Source organism: Hydra vulgaris, chromosome 01, assembly GCF_038396675.1.
Source record: "Hydra vulgaris chromosome 01, alternate assembly HydraT2T_AEP".
NCBI classification, from domain to species: domain Eukaryota; kingdom Metazoa; phylum Cnidaria; class Hydrozoa; order Anthoathecata; family Hydridae; genus Hydra; species Hydra vulgaris.
In genome coordinates this window covers 40,802,501-40,821,062 of record NC_088920.1, presented here as the reverse complement: position 1 = coordinate 40,821,062, position 18,562 = coordinate 40,802,501, and the positions used below count along the sequence as shown (strand labels likewise).

Below are 18,562 nucleotides of genomic sequence, written 5' to 3'. Positions count from 1 at the left end.
AATTGCCATTGCAATTTGTTACACAACATCGACGAACCATTTTTTAAATACTAAATTAAATCCTTTGCTTAATCCTTCACCTCTCAACTAGGCCTGTAAATCGAGCCGAACGAGCCAAGCTTGCCAGGGCTCGGCTTGGCTCGTTTACATATTATGAGTGTTCAGGCTCGGCTCAAGCTCGTTTCGAACATGAGATTCTTTGTTCGAGCTCGGCTCGTTAAGGATTATTATTGTTTGGGCTCGGCTCGTTTAACATGTTGCTCGAGCTCGACCGGTTTAAAACTCGAAATAATTATTGTAACCTGTTAGTTTAAAGCTCGTTTAGTAAAAAAAAATTGTTCGTTAAAGGCTCGTCTGTAAATAATTTTTATTATATATTAGTATATATAATATCACAATTTTATTTATTACTAATATATTATTATAATATAAATAAACTAATATATATATATATATATATATATATATATATATATATATATATATATATATATTTATATATATATATATATAAATATATATATATACATATATATATATATATATATAAATATATATATATATACATACATATATATATGTATATATATATATATATATATATATATATATATATATATATATATATATATATATATATATATATATATATATATATATATATATATATATATATATATATATATAAAGGCTCGTCTGTAAATAATTTTTATTATATGTTAGTATATATAATATCACATTTTTATTTATTACATATATATTATTATAATATAAATAAACTAATATATATATATATATATATATATATATATATATATATATATATATATATATATATATATATATATATATATATATATATATATATATATATATACATATATATATATATATATATATATATATATATATATATATATATATATATATATATATATATATATATATATATATATATATATATATATATATATATATAACGTCTGTTCACAAAAAATCCGGAATGAAAAATTGTTCTTAATTGAATACAAAATTAATCGATTTTTGACAAAAATTTTAACTAAAATGAGTGACTGGACATTGTTAACTATTTTATAACCGAAAGTGGTCCTAAATCAGCGGCTTTTCGAACTTTAGTTTTGACTGAATCCATTAGGTTGAAAAAGTAGTCTGGATCAAACTCTTTCAACTTTAATCGAATTCTATTCTTAAGGTGGTCAAGATTTTTCGCAGTAAGTCCATTTCCATAAACTTTTGCTTTTAAATGTGCCCAAAAATTTACAATTGGCCTTAACTGCGGTACATTTGGGGGGTTATCTTTAGCGTCGACAAAGTTAATACCTAAAGTGTTGTAAGTTTCTAATGTGTGTTTTGCATAATGACATCTCGCTCCGTCAGGCCAAAATAAAATTTTCATGTTTTGATGCTTGGAATTTATAAATGGAAGAAGTCTTTTTGTAACACATTCTTTAGAATAAGTTTTTGCATCCAGTGCACAGTTTTTTACAGCAAAATAAGGCGATGAATGACCAAAACGACTGATTGCAATCCAAACGAGAACTTTCTCGTCAAACTTTTTTTTGAAGTTGAATTTAATGTTAGGATCAGTTTGAGAACTATCCTTTGTATAGTAGCCAGAGTTTTGTGAACAATTTGCACCATTTACACAGAAATAAGATTCATCGTCCATGATGATTTCAAACTCATTTGATGGCTTGAAAAAAGTTTTCGAAAGTTTTAATAAGTTTTTCTTTTGTTTAATTTCTTGCTTTTCTGTTGTTTTAGGTGCATTTTTTCTTTTGGTATACTTTAGTCCATGCATACTTAATAATCTATTTACGTATGAAACGCTTATCTTATATTTTAGTGCCAATTTTCTTTGCGAAATCCCGATTCTCTCTTCTGCTCTTTCAATCATGGACTCTCTCATTTCTGGTGTAATTTTAAAAGGTTTTCTGCCGCAACCGGTTTTTCTATTTATTGGCAAATTATTTTCAGACCTTTTAATAATGTCATAAATTGTAGATTTAGCGATTCCCATTTTCTTAAAATGATCCATTGTAAATTTCTTTCCACTGTTTATGTTTTGTTTATAAAAATTTCCAATCACATTTCTAACATCGTTCTCTTTTAGATGCTTCATGTTTATTTGAATTAATTATTTAAACTCAATTTTGCCACAAAATGAAACTGTTGTTGTTGACCGATTAAATTTAAAACTTTCGATTCAAAAATTCGAAATATAATAAAATTGAAAAAAAAACGAATATATATATATATATGTATATATATATACATATATATATATATATATATATATATATATATATATATATATATATATATATATATATATATGTATATATATATATATACATATATATATATATATATATACATATATATATATATATATATATATATATATATATATAATATATATATATATATATATATTTGTGTATATATATATAGACATATATATATATATATATATATACTATATATATATATATATATATATATATATATATATATATATATATATATATATATATATATATATATATATATATATATATATATATATATATATGTATATATATTTGAGCTTTAATCGAGCCTATATGAACGAGCCTAATTTTTTGTTCAAGCTCGGCTCGTTTACGATTCGAGCCGAACATGAACGAGCTCTTGTCGAGCCGATCACCGAGCCGTTCACGAACACGAGCCCGGATTTACAGCCCTACTCTCAACTAACTTTGTTTTTTAATTTGGAAGTTAGTTAAAATGATTACGGGTGTTTGCAAATATTAAACTTATGCATATATATAAATTCAACTTAAATTAATTTTACTTAAAAAAATTTTTAATGAAAATTATTTTGTTAATTTTATTCTTACAAAAAAAACCACCCCCGTATTTATTTTGTAAAACTGCTTGTTAGTTTTTCAAATATAAAACTATCTTGCCTCCAGTTTTTTACGCAAGCCGCGCGTTGGCAAGGCCTGTTATATAGTAAGCCATGGTTTGCTAGAAATCCGTTCTATTTTTTTTTTGAAAACAATGTATAGAAACATTTAGTTTTGATCATGCTCAAACTACTCAGTAATTTCTATTGAAATTACCCCTTTGTTCAAAGTCCTAACTGCATTGGTCTTAATTGCTTTTTGAATAAAAACAAAACATAGTAAAAACTTTTAATATTTTAACAATACTAAATATCTTACTCTAATTTAAATTCAAAAAATTTGAATTTTTATTGTTCAAAGGTTTGAGTTAATAAAATTGAAAAAAAAACGAACTAATTTTTTTTTTTTTTTTAATTTGCCGTCTGGTGATAGTGAGCTTTTTTAATTCTCCTCTTAAGATTTGAAAGTTTGACTCCAAATATCTCAACAGGTTTTCTTTCAGATAAAGTTTTTGTCAAAACATTCTCAACTGTTCCGATCCTATTATTGGGATCCCAATCACCTTACTGCTGTTACTTTACGTTGTCTCATAATCGTTCTGAAATGAATAAAACTTGCTTTTAACCATATTATAAAAAAAAATTATCAGTGCTATTATATATATATATATATATATATATATATATATATATATATATATATATATATATATATATATATATATATATATATATATATATATATATATATATATATATATATATATATATATAAAATATATAACATAGACAAAACTCTACATTTTATAAAAATTTAAATGTAGAATGATTTGTATATGATGATCGACAAACTTTAGTGATTTAAATAGAACAAGTAATTTGCAATATTTAAATATTGCAATTTATACAATTGCAATCAAACCAAGAATAAATATTTATATTTGGTTTTATTACTTTATTTTTTATATTATTGTAGAAGCTACTGATAACTTGATATACAAGATATTTTTTATTACAAAAAACCTAGACATTTGATTAAGTCTCATTACATTCGTAATGTTTCTCGATGTTTTTTAAAATTTTTCATACTCAAGTTTTTTACTTATCCTTACTTCTAATTTGTAATAATTATCCTTCATTCAATCTGAGAAGATAAATAATAACAAATTAAATAATTTAATATATTGTAATAATATTACAACATATCAAATTATTCAAATAATGAAATAAACTACAAATTAAACTTATTATCTAGGTATGTAAATAAGTAGTGTGCTAAAGTCTTTGTTAACCAAAGTTAATTAGTTATTTTAATTTATTTCCTAGTTCACACTTCCATTATTTGTTTAGATTTTGTATTTTATTTGTATTATATAATTAGATTAAATTTTGGATTTTGTTTTAGTAAGTAACATACTGAAGCGCGATAAACACTCTTACAGAAAAATGAACCGGTCCATTCAGTACAATCAATGGTGGCTCATCTAGTACACTAATCAAAATGCACATGTTACCCATATAATTAAAGCAATCAGTAAATCATATAACCTTCATTTTAATGTTATGCAAAGTAAAAAATATTTATCTATAACATTATTATTAATCATAGTTAACTTTACCTTAAGAATTTAGTGTTAAGTGAAATAAATTGCAAAGATAAAAAATTACTTTTGTGTTAAAAAAAATACAAAATACTAAAGAGACTTTGAGTATATAAAATGCATATGCAATGAAAAAAAAGCAATTCACCGCTTGTTAAGTTCTTATTTTTTAAATGGTCCATTCAGTACAAGGTCCATTCAGTGCCACTCTCCCCTATTATGAGCACCTTAGGGGAAAATTGGAATATTTTCAAAAATAAATATGCTGGATCCAAAATTTTTGCGAATAAACAATTTTTAGGGATCACTACTCATGATCCACTTAGATATTTTGGCACCCAAAATTTTTCAGGTTTAAATAGAGGTTTTAAAAAATTAGCGAAAGTGCTTATATTGCTGAGACTACTTGGTAATATGAGCACTTTAAATTAGCTCAAAAAAACAACATTAAGTTAAAAAACAACCTGACAATTTGAACTAATTTGCGGAATATAATGATTCGTTATTAACAAAACTTTTCATTAAATGATCAAATTTTAAACTACTTTTTATTGAAATACTATTTTGATTTACGCAAATTAAAAAAAAAAAAAAAATTAGTTCGTTTTTTTTTCAATTTTATTAACTCAAACCTTTGAACAATAAAAATTCAAATTTTTTGAATTTAAATTAGAGTAAGATATTTAGTATTGTTAAAATATTAAAAGTTTTTACTTTTAATATTTTAACAATACTGGAGGCAAGATAGTTTTATATTTGAAAAACTAACAAGCAGTTTTACAAAATAAATACGAGGGTGGTTTTTTTTGTAAGAATAATAATTATAAAACATTAATAAACAATTATTATAAAATTAACAAAATAATTTTCATTAAAAATTTTTTTAAATAAAATTAATTTAAGTTGAATTTATATATATGCATAAGTTTAATATTTGCATAAAATTTACCAAACACCCGTAATCATTTTAAACTCTCAAACTTGAGAAGAAATTACCGCATTCCCGTCTAGGTTCTGCTAAACCTTGGGAAACAAATAAACATGCTGGTGTAGATTGGTTTAGAGCTTTTTTAGGCCTTCATCTAGAACTGGTTATAAGAAAACCAGAAGCAACATCCATTGGTCGAATGTCAGCATTCAACAAACATGTCAAAATATTTTATAATAATCTGCGTAAAGTTTTGGCTAAATACAAGTTTTCACCGAATGATATATGGAATGTTGATGAGACTGGTGTTACTGCTGTACAAGTGCCAGCGCACGTTTTAGCAAAGAGAGGAGAGCGGAATGTTGCATCTGTTACAAGTGCAGAACAAGGTATCTTGGTAACAATGTGCAATGCAGTAAATGCAAGTAGATTATTGATATCACCATTTTACATTTTTCCATGTGATCATTTTAAAGATTATTTTCTGCAAAACTCATTTCCTGGTTCTGTTGATACTGCCAACAAATCTGGGTGGATGGTGGAATCAACGTTTATGGAGTGGTTTAATCATTTTATAAAAAGTGCTCGATCATCTAAGGCAAACCCTATTGATACTAGATAATCATGAGACACATATGTCGATTAACTTCATTGACTTAGCATCAGATAATGGTGTAATTGTTTTGACAATCCCACCCCATACATCACACAAACTGCAACCACTAGATATAGCAGTTTATGGACCATTCAAACGTCATTATAATTGTGAAATTGATAGTTGGTTGGTATCACATCCAGAAAAAACTCAATTCTCAATCTATGACATTGCAGAAGTTTCTTGAAAGGGTTGGGCAAAAGTATCGATGTCAGTTAACATTAGTGGTTTTTCAGCATCTGGTATTTCAACCTGATCAATGGAAGGGTTAGGATTTTTTTTCTCAGGTTACAAACAGACCCAATCCTGAAAGACTCAACATTATTCCAGTTTCAATAGAAATTGATAAACCTAATTCTGAAGCACTCAACATCAATCCAGTTTCAGTAGAAATTAACAGACTTAATCATGAAGCAATCAACATCAATCCAGTTTCAGTAGAAATAAACAAATCCAATCCTGAAACACTTAAAATCAATACAGTTTTAATAGAAATAAATAGAAATGTTAAAGTCAACAAAAATATAAGCAATACCCTAAAAGTATACCCCCTTATCTTTCTGCAAAAGCTCGTTTAGAAAAATCCAAAGGTGCTCGTAAAAAGCTCTCCTCTTTGATTCTAACTGATACTCCAAATAAAGAAGCTCTTTGAAATTAACAATTTCAGCGAAATTTAAAAAAACAAAACCATTCTGAAAAACAAAAAGATGTACAAGTAAACGTCAAAGGAAGCCAAGAAGGAAATCAAATAACTCTACATCTCTGAAGTTTCTATTAAAGACATATAATAATGATGAGACTGATGATATTCGTGTTGAAAGAAGTGACAATGGTGTAAAAGACTGTTTAAATATCTGTGAAGGTATTATATTAAATAATGATTTGTGTGCTATATGTGAAGAAATAGGTTAAGACAACGAAGTGTGGTACCGTTGCAGACAGTGTGCAAGCTGAGCACATAAAGCTTACACAAGTGCAGATAATGCCAGCCAATATGTTTGTGATTATTGTACTTTGACTATCTGATTGGTCTAAAATTGTATTAAGTAATTCAACTTATTTTAATTTTTTAGTCAGAAATATCAATTATGTCTCAACATATTGTTTTCTTGTTTTTAAGCTCCATTTATCACCCTAATTACTTTGCATAGTGTAACTTATTATTCATTAAATAAAACAACTAAACTGCTAGTTCATTTAGTGCAAGGGCAGTAAATGGACCACTAAATAGTTTGGTATGAGTCACATTTAAAGTATATTTTAACTATGTTCTGTTTGTGCACTGGCTTACAACTTCCAAAATAGTATACAATATACAAGGATAGTTAGTTAAAATATCAATCTTTCCTTCTAAATTAATTTATCTACCATAGTTTTAATAATATAGATATTTAATTTATTTATAAAAAAAGGCTTGTTTTGTGGTCCATTCAGTACAAGGGCCGGTCCATTCAGTACAATCAAAAGTACTGAATGGACCACTAAACAATTTGGTGCGGGTCACATTTATCGCACATTTTAACCATGTTTTGTTAGCGCAATGGTTTACAACCTTTAAGGATAGTTCGTAAAGATATAAATCTTGTCTTTTGATTTAATATATTCGCCATAGTTATTGACAATATGAGGAAATATCGAGTTTATAAAAAAGGCGAATTTTGTGGTCTATTCAGCACCACTCTCATATTTTGAATGTAGACTCATACATGATGTCTACATTCAAAATATATATTTTGAATGTAGACATCATGTATGAGAGTATGTAAATTATTATTTTATAAACATCAGTAAATGAGGAGTGGACTTGCAAAACCTGATAATTCACTTTTTTGTCATTTTGAGATAATTGGCAAAAACTAGATATTGGTAAATCCTAATCTGCAGAATCAGATTTAAAACGAATATAAATTTTTTTTTTATCTGGTTTTGCATGTCAAAAGGTTTTTACTCGGTTTTGCTCAGGATATATGGTTTAGCTTAATTTTAAGACTATACTTTTATTATTAAAAATAATGTGTTGTTTAAGAAAACATCCAAAGATTACTGTAATAAAAAATCATGAAACTTTGTTACAAACATCATTTAGCAATGTTATAATTGATTTAAAAAAAAATTTTAAACAAAAAACAAAACAAAACAATGAAAATAAAAAAAATTTAAACAAAATCTTTTTAAACAAATAAACAGTTTTTAAAAATTTAACTTGTCATAATCTTGTTTGAAATTTTAACAAAAATCAAACTCTAAGACCAATGTCTTCTTCATCGCAGTCACAGTCCTCATCAACGGCAGCGTTTTCATCTTGTATTGTAGCGGTTGATGTCAATATTGAATAGACTTCAGTTCCCGGAAAGTTTTTCCAATCAGGACTATACACAACTGTAAGCAAATGATGAATGTCTTTGAGCTTCGGTGCACTGATTGGACGCATTCCTGATATTACTGATGGATTGAATGTGTGAGTTTTTCCACGTTTAAGAAGTTGTATTGGTTTTCCTAAATCACTCTTGTAGTTCACTTCTGACTGAACAGTGACATAAACTTTTCCTTTTTTGTGAAATGTTTTTGCAAAATGATGCGTTTAAGTTCTTGAAATCCGTTCAATGTTTTATATGTCGAAGTACAAGATTTTTTCCAGTCTTTCACTAACCATTCCCGATTAACAGTGTTCACTGTATTGCAATGTTTCAAGAAAATGTCATGGAAACCGCTCGGTTCTAAAATGTCAGTGTTGATTTTAAGATCCTTTTCTATGCGACAAAACAATCTGTCGCATGGTAGAAATGAGTGTCCCCTTACAGGAAATATTAGCTCAACTTTAGTCACATGTTGTGGCGAATTAAACAGCCATGATTGTATCATTCCTAACATGATATTGTTTTTATTTTGACCTCCACAGCCATCACTAAGTCGAATAGTATCAACAGCTTCATTAAAAGTTAAGGATTTAGATAACTTAGTTGTTAAGTAGTGGAAAACGGCACTTGCTATTTCATTTGATCCTCTTCCCGACTGAGACTCTAACCAAGTGTATGAGTGATTGGAATTGTTATTCAAATCACGTAAACCGAAATTTTACAAACTTAATTGCCTGGAGTAGTAGGCTTCTTGCACAGTAACTCAAGGAAGCGATTGGACTTGTTGCAAGTCATAAGCAAGTGTGTAGACATTATTTTTGGTTTCTTTTAGAATACTATAAAAAGCTTTTGCTCTTAGTTTGTGTACTCTTAGCTTAACAATAAGATTGACTTTCTCGTTTCCTTTAACATTTTTAAGGAGATTTTTGAGATTGTCACATGTTGTGCATGTATCTGAAGCTGGTGTTTTGAATGATTTATTGAATTCTCCAACAAAGACTCGGTAAAACATTTTGTAAGATATAGACAGATCCCTCTGCTGCTGCTGACCTAGTGATTTTTTGAAAATCTTGTACACATTATTAATACTTTTTAGTTGAGTTGGCAGATACAGTCTTACGCTTTTGTTTCTCCCATAATGGCTCTTTGTTGCTCGCAGACTTATAATAAAGTTTCTTATCGCTTCTTTTTTTTTAACATTTTTTATTCCAACTCTGTTTCCACCTCGATTCTCCTTAGCTGGCTCGCCTGATGTGTAGTGGCGGGATATTATTCCGGACAATCGACTTGTTTACACCGGATGTACAGCTTTTAAAAAAAGTTGTTACAGACACGAATTTTGGACTGCTCCTTTGAAAGTTCTGTTCTTGGTCTTGACATTGTTAGTTTGTTTTGATTTTTCAGATCGTGTATGCAGAAGAATAATGTTATCTTGTGTAAATTTTTCACAAGACTTGAATATTTTCTGACGAAAATTCCAAACATCGTTGACGTCAATTTCTTCGCACTTCTAAAGTGTAATAATTTGGTTTGGGTGTATTAAAAAAACCCTAACTACAATATTTTTGGTAAGGTAAAAGTACAATATTAAAGGCCCTATCTACATTAAATTTTTTGGTTACATAATATCATTGCTATCTATATATTTGTACGACATCTGATCAAGAGAGAACAAATTACCAGTTGACTCAACTGGTAATTCTTTGTTTTTTCTTGATCAGATGTTGTACAAAATCATAGATAGCACTGATATTTTAGAAATAATAATAAAAATGTTTCTCATTAAAAACAGAAAGAACGACCTATGTACAATGGGCTTTTCATCATGCAGATAGGGCTTTTTATGCAGATAGGCCTTTTCATTAAACAGATAGGGCTTTTTATGCAGATAGGGCTTTTTATGCAGATAGGGCTTTTTATGCAGATAGGGCTTTTCATGCAAATAGGGTTTTGTTTGTTTTGATATCGTTTTTTGTAGATAGGGTGTTAGCAATTCGCCCCATTTAACAAACATTTATAGGTGTAGAGCCTCCAATTTTATGGAGCAGATGGATGATGTCATGACGAGCATTTCTGAATAAAAAAGTCGTTTTTGAGATTAGCAAGTTAGGGCCTTCTTATTTTGGAGGACAGAGTACTTTGGTAACTAACTAATTGTTAGGCGGCATTGGCTCCCAGATGTATCAGACCGAATGGGAATTGGATGGGGATGGTCTGCCATAAACCATGTTAAAACATTATGCATGTGCATGCAAAAATAAGGTAATATGTCATGCGATTCTGCATAAACAACTTAACATACTAAAACATTAATAGCCTACCTTTGTTTCTTAACAATGCTCCGTCGAGACCCTCGTGCAACACGTTTTCGTGTACCTCTGTTGGCTTCCCCAACGAGAACGTCAAATTCCGCATTATTAATAATATTGATATTTGGTACAACGTCCGCCATCTTTGCAACTGCTTGTCATCTGCTAAAACTGCTTTCTGATTGGCTGAACTATTTATCTGGTTTTGCATGGAACATAAAAAATAAATTATCAGGTTTTGCATGGACTACTTAATTTTAACCACTAAATTTGTGATAGAAATATTGGATTCTGCATGTCTTGAATTATTTTCCTGATGCAAAATTACAAGAGCTATCCAGTGGTGTGCGCAAGTCAGATTTTATGAAAAAGTGAATTATCAGGTTTTGCAAGTCCATTCCTCAAATACGAATTCCTGTCGATACTAATTTTTTTTTTTTTAAATAAATTTAGTATCAAGAGGAATTCGAATTTATTGATGTTTATAAAATAGTAATAATATTATATATATATATATATATATATATATATATATATATATATATATATATATATATATATATATATATATATATATACACATATATATATATATATATATATATATATATATTATATATATATATATATATATATATATATATATATATATATATACACATGTAAATTATGTCAGTATATTTTACAAATAGAGTGCTCAATGTTCTTAAAGAACAGAGCAATAATAAATTAGTAAAAAACACTTATCCATTTTTTTTTTAACTTGAAGTTTCACCATTGCTGGATCATCAGGAAGAGTTGGATAAAGTTAGATAAGTGTTTTTTACTAATTTATATATATATATATATATATATATATATATATATATATATATATATATATATATATATATATATATATAGGTGATGAAATTTATAAATAAGATATAGTTATAAAAGTAATGAAATTTATAAATAAGATATAATTATAAAAGATCTGGTCTTATTTTTTATATTTTTACAACTATTATAATATGTTTAAGAATTTTATACTATACTACTTATACTTTTATTTTATAAAACTATATATAAAGTTATAATGTTATAAAAAACATTTTATAAAAAAATTGTTTGTGCACTATTCTTGTTTATGTTTCGATAATTAAAAAAAATTAAATGATCAAGCTTTTTGCAGTGGAAATTTTATAGTAACGATTTCAATCAAATATTTTCAAATTTAATTTCATTAGCAGAAAATAAAAGTTTACACTAAGATTAAGTCAAAGATTACTAGTAAAATTAATAAACTCATAAAAATATATTTTGGATCACTGTTTTTTCTGGTTTATGCATTATCAAAAATCTTTCTTGAATACCGTCTACCCTTTGTTCATCACGCACCTGTTTGTGCAACATCATCTTCTACATTCGTATCATGATCGTCTGATCACGTAACCTGATTTGTAACCGCAAAAAACTAGGGTAAAATAGTTAGCATTTGAAATGTACATTCATAAATCAAAACTGGAATTACACAGAACAACTTTACATATAGAGGATTTTCTGAATGGAAGTCTCCGAAATTTCCTGTACCATCCATGTTTATTTTTGACATTAAAAATTAGTAACGTCGCGACATAACGTATGCAGTGGTTTTTACCAGCTCTGTTCCACCAATTCCCAGTGGGCACAGGACCTAAATAAGACGTCTTTTGAACGTTCAAAAGACGTCCGAAACGTTTAAAAGACGTCTTTTTTACGCTCCATTGGGTTTTCTTTAGCAATTGTAACTAAATTAAACTAAAATGCATTTAAAATAAAAAAATAAATATTTAGTTATTAAACTTCTTAATTATTGCAAAGATGAAAAACTGTTTACAAAACTTACGACAAAAGTTCTTGCAACAGGACTTTCATAACGAGAGATCAGCAAATCATATTTTTTAACTGTGTCAATGTCGCCATCAATAATTTCTAAAACATCAGAGTCCATTGATTTGTTGGCATTTAAGAAGGTAGATTGTCGTGATAAGAACTTTCTAACTTTTTAACACTCGTTTATTATTTATTTATTAGTCGTTTTGCTTTCAGTCGTTGTGAGGAAGTGAATCTTGAAAACGCATTTAAGTCTAATTTAATTATTTAGCCAATAAATTACGATTTTTTAATAAGGTTTTTATTTCGTTTTAATTATGCTTCTTTAAACCGCGTGACTTAAGCTGTTATGTGAGTTTTATGACCAATAGCTATATTACTATATTATAATATAATTATCGTTTATTAAACGTCGATCAAACGTTTAGAATAACGACTTATATTAGTCAATATTGTAAACGTTTGATCGACATTTACAAAACGGTTATATAAAAGATTTAAAGCGTAAATTTTAAATCTATAAATGTTTACGTTTAATTAAGGTCGATTAAAGGTTTACAATATTGACTATTGTAAGTCGATATTCTAAAAGTTAGATCAACGTTTAGTAAACGTATATATAAAAAAGTTTGAAGTATACATTTCAAATCAACCGTCGATTTTTAGTCAATAATAGGTCGCTAAACGTTTTATCCATTTTTCGACTGATTTCGACTAAATATTGACCAATTTTGAACCAATCTGTGTTTACTGGGATAAGTCTACACGGGCGTATATATAAAATATAGTCTAGTAAATCAAAAATCCATATTATTTGTTGTCGTAAAAATTCAAGGGGTATGCTAAGTACAGTTGTGCAGCTAAGTACAAAGCTTCCTAAGTACAGTTTGTTCAACAAAAAGAGAAATTGGCATGATTTCCTGATTGATTAGTCAACTTCATCCAGCAATTACAAGTTTGTAGCCTCCGTTAACTCGTAATAGTTCTGTTATACAATTTTGAAGCGATAAGAAGACTTTATTAAGTGAACCATGTTCCATTTTCACGAGAAAACTATTTTGAATTTTCGTTTATTTCCTTTTAATTTATGTTTAGCAAATCAGAACAGTATTTTTTAAGAAAATTTTTCAAAAAAACAACTTTTTTTAAAAGGAATGATGTGCAGTAGTAAATTGTAATATCGATATAAAAATATTTATTACATTAAAAAATTAAAAATGTTTATTACATGGCCGACGACACGGGTTTCGAAGTGGAGGGGCATAATCGTTTATTTCTAAAAAAAAATTCTCTAGATCTAGAATTTACTTTACAAAAAAAGAGTGTAAAGGAGGGGGGGGGGCACGTGCCCCCAGGCCCTCCGGCGTTGTAGACCCTCTGAATCACTATACATTATACACTTAGCTGTTTATGATTTACTATATAAAAAGTAAAATAAGGTATTGATGATGACCAAGATAAAAACAATGACGCTGACGTCGAAGAATACGGACAAGTTGATTTAACAAATTTAGAAAATATAGAAGAAAGTATAAAAAGTGTTTGTATAATTTTTAAATTTTTTAAAAACAAGTTCGAAATAATATTTTGCAAGAATAGATCAAAATAGTTTTAGGAAATGAACTTTAGCTAGTGTTAGACGTAAGAACTCGTTGGAACTCATTGCTCGAAATAATATCTAGATTTTTAAAATTATTTGATACCATTAAAGAAGTTCTTCAAGATATTTGGAAGACTTTGGAAGTGTACATTTAATAGAAAAAACTAATATTGAATTATTTCATGAATTAGACAAAACGCTAAAGCCTAAAAAATTAACTGTTCAAGCTCTTCGCAGAGACGATGCCAATCTTGCAACAGTCCGATTAGCAATTGATTTTATGTTAAGAAAATTAGAAGAATTCAATTATATACAAAAAACTATTATATTCTAATAGTCTTTTGGATATAATTGTATGTAATATATTATTTAAAACTATAATGTTGAAAATACAAACATTTACTACAGATTTACAAAAGAGATTATTTCATGAGGATGAAGAACAGCAAAGTACACATTATGAACTGGGACATTCAAGTGAAAATAGCGAAAATACTACAGGAGAAATTATTCGCATTAACACCGGTATATAGAAGCATTAACACCAGTATATAAAATGTGAAAAGGGAATTAGTTTCATTTTGACATTCTTTATACTGAATTCTATCATCTATTTCAATATTAGACCAATTAAAAACTTTTTTTCCAAAAAAAAAAGTAATTTCTACTGATGCGCAGCTATGCGTAGCTCAGCTGAGCTACGCATAGCTGCGTATAGCTAAGAGACAGATGGGTGCATAATTTTGTTTTTCTCTGTTTCATTATGGTGATAATGAAACAGAGAAAAACAAAGTTATAATTTACACTAATAAATTATAGTTTACACTAATAATATTATTCATATTCTCTCTTCCCTCACAACTGTTTCAAGAGTATCTTACTTTTGCTGACTGTTTTCTGGAACTTTCTACTTACCCTTTAAAATACACTTGAACTACTTCATTTTCATCAACCAATCATTTTGCACTTTTATCTACCAATTGATTTGCACTTTTATTTACCAACCGCATATACATCTGTTGAAATTTGACTCAAAGAGCATATTCTCTATTGTTTCTGCTTTTCACCGTGTTACCGCAACATGCGTCATAGAGCATCGTGATACACTTTTACATGCGTTTTAATTATCTGCTCATTCGCGTTGCACAAACAGTCCACTTTAGTATCACAAATTTCAAAACTTTTTGCAATCAAGATATGGTAAGTTGCATGTTCACTTTTTATTTTTATTTTTATTAATTTGTTTTTTTAATCTTTATTAGTTAATATAAGTACAAAATAAGTATTCAGCACTTACTGGGCTGTTTGGTATAATTTTTTAGATTTAGATCCTTAAGACTACCTCCTGCGCAATAAGTTCTACTAACTTTCTTAAAAGTATATCAGCACGTATCTTTTTAAAAGGGAGAGAGTTAGGATGTTTGGCTTTACAGTAGTATGCCCTATCAAATGTTGCAACATAAGAAGGCTTTGACGACGTAGAAGTGGGTTTTACTTGCTTGTTTTGAGGATGATATCCCGACGGGGGTTTCTAGGAATGAGCATTAAAACATTCGAAACGTCATATACCAGAGTATTGAATCCTTATAAGGGTCAATACTATATCCATTTCCTGATGAGAATCTGGTATAATACTACATAATTTTATATTTTAATTTACGCTGATATATTTTTATACTCTTTCTTTAAGTAAATATGCGCACACTCCCCTATTATAAATAATGTATGTTTTTGATGTTTTTTGATGTTTTTTGAGGTACATCTGCTTTAATGTAGTGCTTTATGTTTAATAAATTAAGCTATTTTGTTATATTGTGTTAATTGGTTTATCACATTGTGGTTACCATAACGATGGCAATTATTAACAGTTGTTTTGTTTTTTGTAAAAAAAAATTTTTAAGCAGTAAAGAAATACATACAAATAAAGTATTTTAGATATAAAGTAATCGTAAATTTTGGACTTATCCTAGGGGGTCTTATAGTTTTAATTGGGTGTTTAATATTTTTCGTCTGAGGCTGACGAGGTCGTGTTGCTTGGTGGTACACGGATTTATTCTGTTTATCGCTGTCTATGAATATTAACTAAATGTAAAACAAATATTTTTGCTATAAAGCTGCATATTTTTATAACACAAATTTACTAAAACGATCGACTGAACGGTTAAGCTGTAATTATATCTGACATTTAAATTTGTTTTATTTATTTATAGAACGAGTATTTCCGTTCGAAGGCATTACTTAAAAGAATTAGACATAAATATAAAACAATAATAATTTTAAAACAAATATTTCCATTTAAAGAGTATTAATTAAGATGAGGATAAGTTCACATAAATTTAAATTATATATAATAATAAAGGGTATATTAAAATATAACCTAAGTATAAAACGAAAAATTCTACTAAAATGGTTTACAGGTTTAGAAAACGAATTACTCCACTAAAACGGCATAGACCGTAAATCGAATAGCTTCATTTATACGGTATAAATTACAATTAATTATAAACTAAATATTAACAAATGTTTTCCCTGAAGGATATACATTATAATTTAATATAAATTGAGAGAGTTTTACTACCATAAAATAAACAAATATAAACAAAGTATAATTTCTTAACAAAGTATTGATTTTCAATAAAACGGTATAAACAAAATTTAGATATAAACTATATATACATTGAAAATCTGCGCTAAAATGATATACATTTTATATAGCGATATAAATATGAGTGACTAGAATTTCCCCCTCTTCACTGAATGCTTCTATACTGGGCGCCTGTCTTACTTATCTGATCATTGTCTAACTAACACTAACTCCAAGAAATTTATAGCTTCCTTCTCACTCACATTTTAACAGCTGCATGTGTTCCTTAAAGTAACCGGGTTCTTTTGGGGGTTCAGATTGAAAAAAAAAAAAAAAAAAAGTACCAAATTGTTAAAAACAGACGAAAATCAGTCCTGCCCATGCCTACCACTAAATTGTAAGCTTCTAACTGGACTTTTGTCCTTTTTGATAATTACTTGTTTATTACTTACTCTAAAATAGTCTTTTTTGCATTTTCCCTTAGGATTTGACGGCCTGATGTGTTCCAAATAGTGACTAGACTTTTGCTCTAGTTGCGAACAATATTTGACAAACAATTCATGTTGGTACATCGTCGTACGACAAAGGGAAGACAAACTAAAAATGAAAAAAAGAACATAACTATTTTAAAAATTATAAAAAAATTAAAATTATTTAAATTAAAAAGTGTTAATTAATACTATAAATAGTTAAACTCATACTTTGCTTTGTTCTAAAGTAAAACCAAATTAACAGACATTAACACTGCTTGACACTGAATTCTGTCAAGTTTTCTGCTAGCCGAGCAACATTTCTAGCATTTCAACAATTATTAATTTCATCCTGCCTAGATCTATTTTTTTTCATTTGACTACTATTTTCAAGTTGCCTGCAAGTAGGCTCAACGAAGTTATTAATGTAAATGCAAAAGCATTTACATTAATAACTTCGTTGAGCCTAATACTATCTATTTCAATTTAACTATTACCATTAAACATATTACCAGTAATCTTACTATTACTATAACTGAATAAATGAATGTAAAAGAATCTTACAAATTGTGATCTTTTCTAATCAAAGACTTTACTTAAACTTTGAAAACATGGAAACAACATAATATAAACATATATACGAACTATTAAACACAATATATTTATTTAAATTTATGAAACATATATAAACACCTCTTATAACATTTATATACACAATAGATACATTTTATACTACTTTAAAAATACATTTAGAAAACAATTATATAACACATATTACCACATACATATATTTATCAAAAACGTTTTAATTTTGAACATAATATAAACAAATATGCAAACTATAAACATATATAAATTGAATTGCGTGAACAAAAAATTTAAAAATAACATTAAAAAATCTAAAAAGATTCATATTAATTTATATATAAAGACATATATCTCGTAATAAAATATATCATATTTAATTTAAGTCAAATACTTATTGAATAAAGAACAAAAAAACAGATAAAAGAACTGCAATCCTAATAACAAAATTTAACGTTTAGCAACAATTAAAATGTCAGTGTTGGCTCAAAATTTTAACTTATTTTTCTAAATTTTCTAAAACAGAACAAAAAAAGATAATAGCATAACAGAAATGTCAATAAAATAATAATCAACATAAGCAAGGTATGAAATGATAGGATTTAAAATATATTTGAACTATATTAATTTAGGACTTCATTAAACTAAATTAATAAATTTAAAAGTAGTAATAAATATTTTTATGATAAAGTTTTAGTAACTCTTTTA

General features: G+C 27.4%; 1 protein-coding gene across 1 annotated transcript; it reads left to right on the top strand.

Annotated features, from left to right (window-relative positions):
- Positions 1–5,639: 5,639 nt before the first annotated feature.
- Positions 5,640–6,062, top strand: LOC136074407 (tigger transposable element-derived protein 6-like). Its single transcript, XM_065786721.1, has one exon. The coding sequence runs from the start codon at positions 5,640–5,642 to the stop codon at positions 6,060–6,062; it is 423 nt and encodes a 140-aa protein (XP_065642793.1).
- Positions 6,063–18,562: the final 12,500 nt, after the last annotated feature.

What these genes read in the sequence shown, in the direction of transcription:
- LOC136074407 (XM_065786721.1), top strand. Translation starts at nt 5,640, where the DNA reads ATGTCAGCATTCAACAAACATGTCAAAATATTTTATAATAATCTGCGT.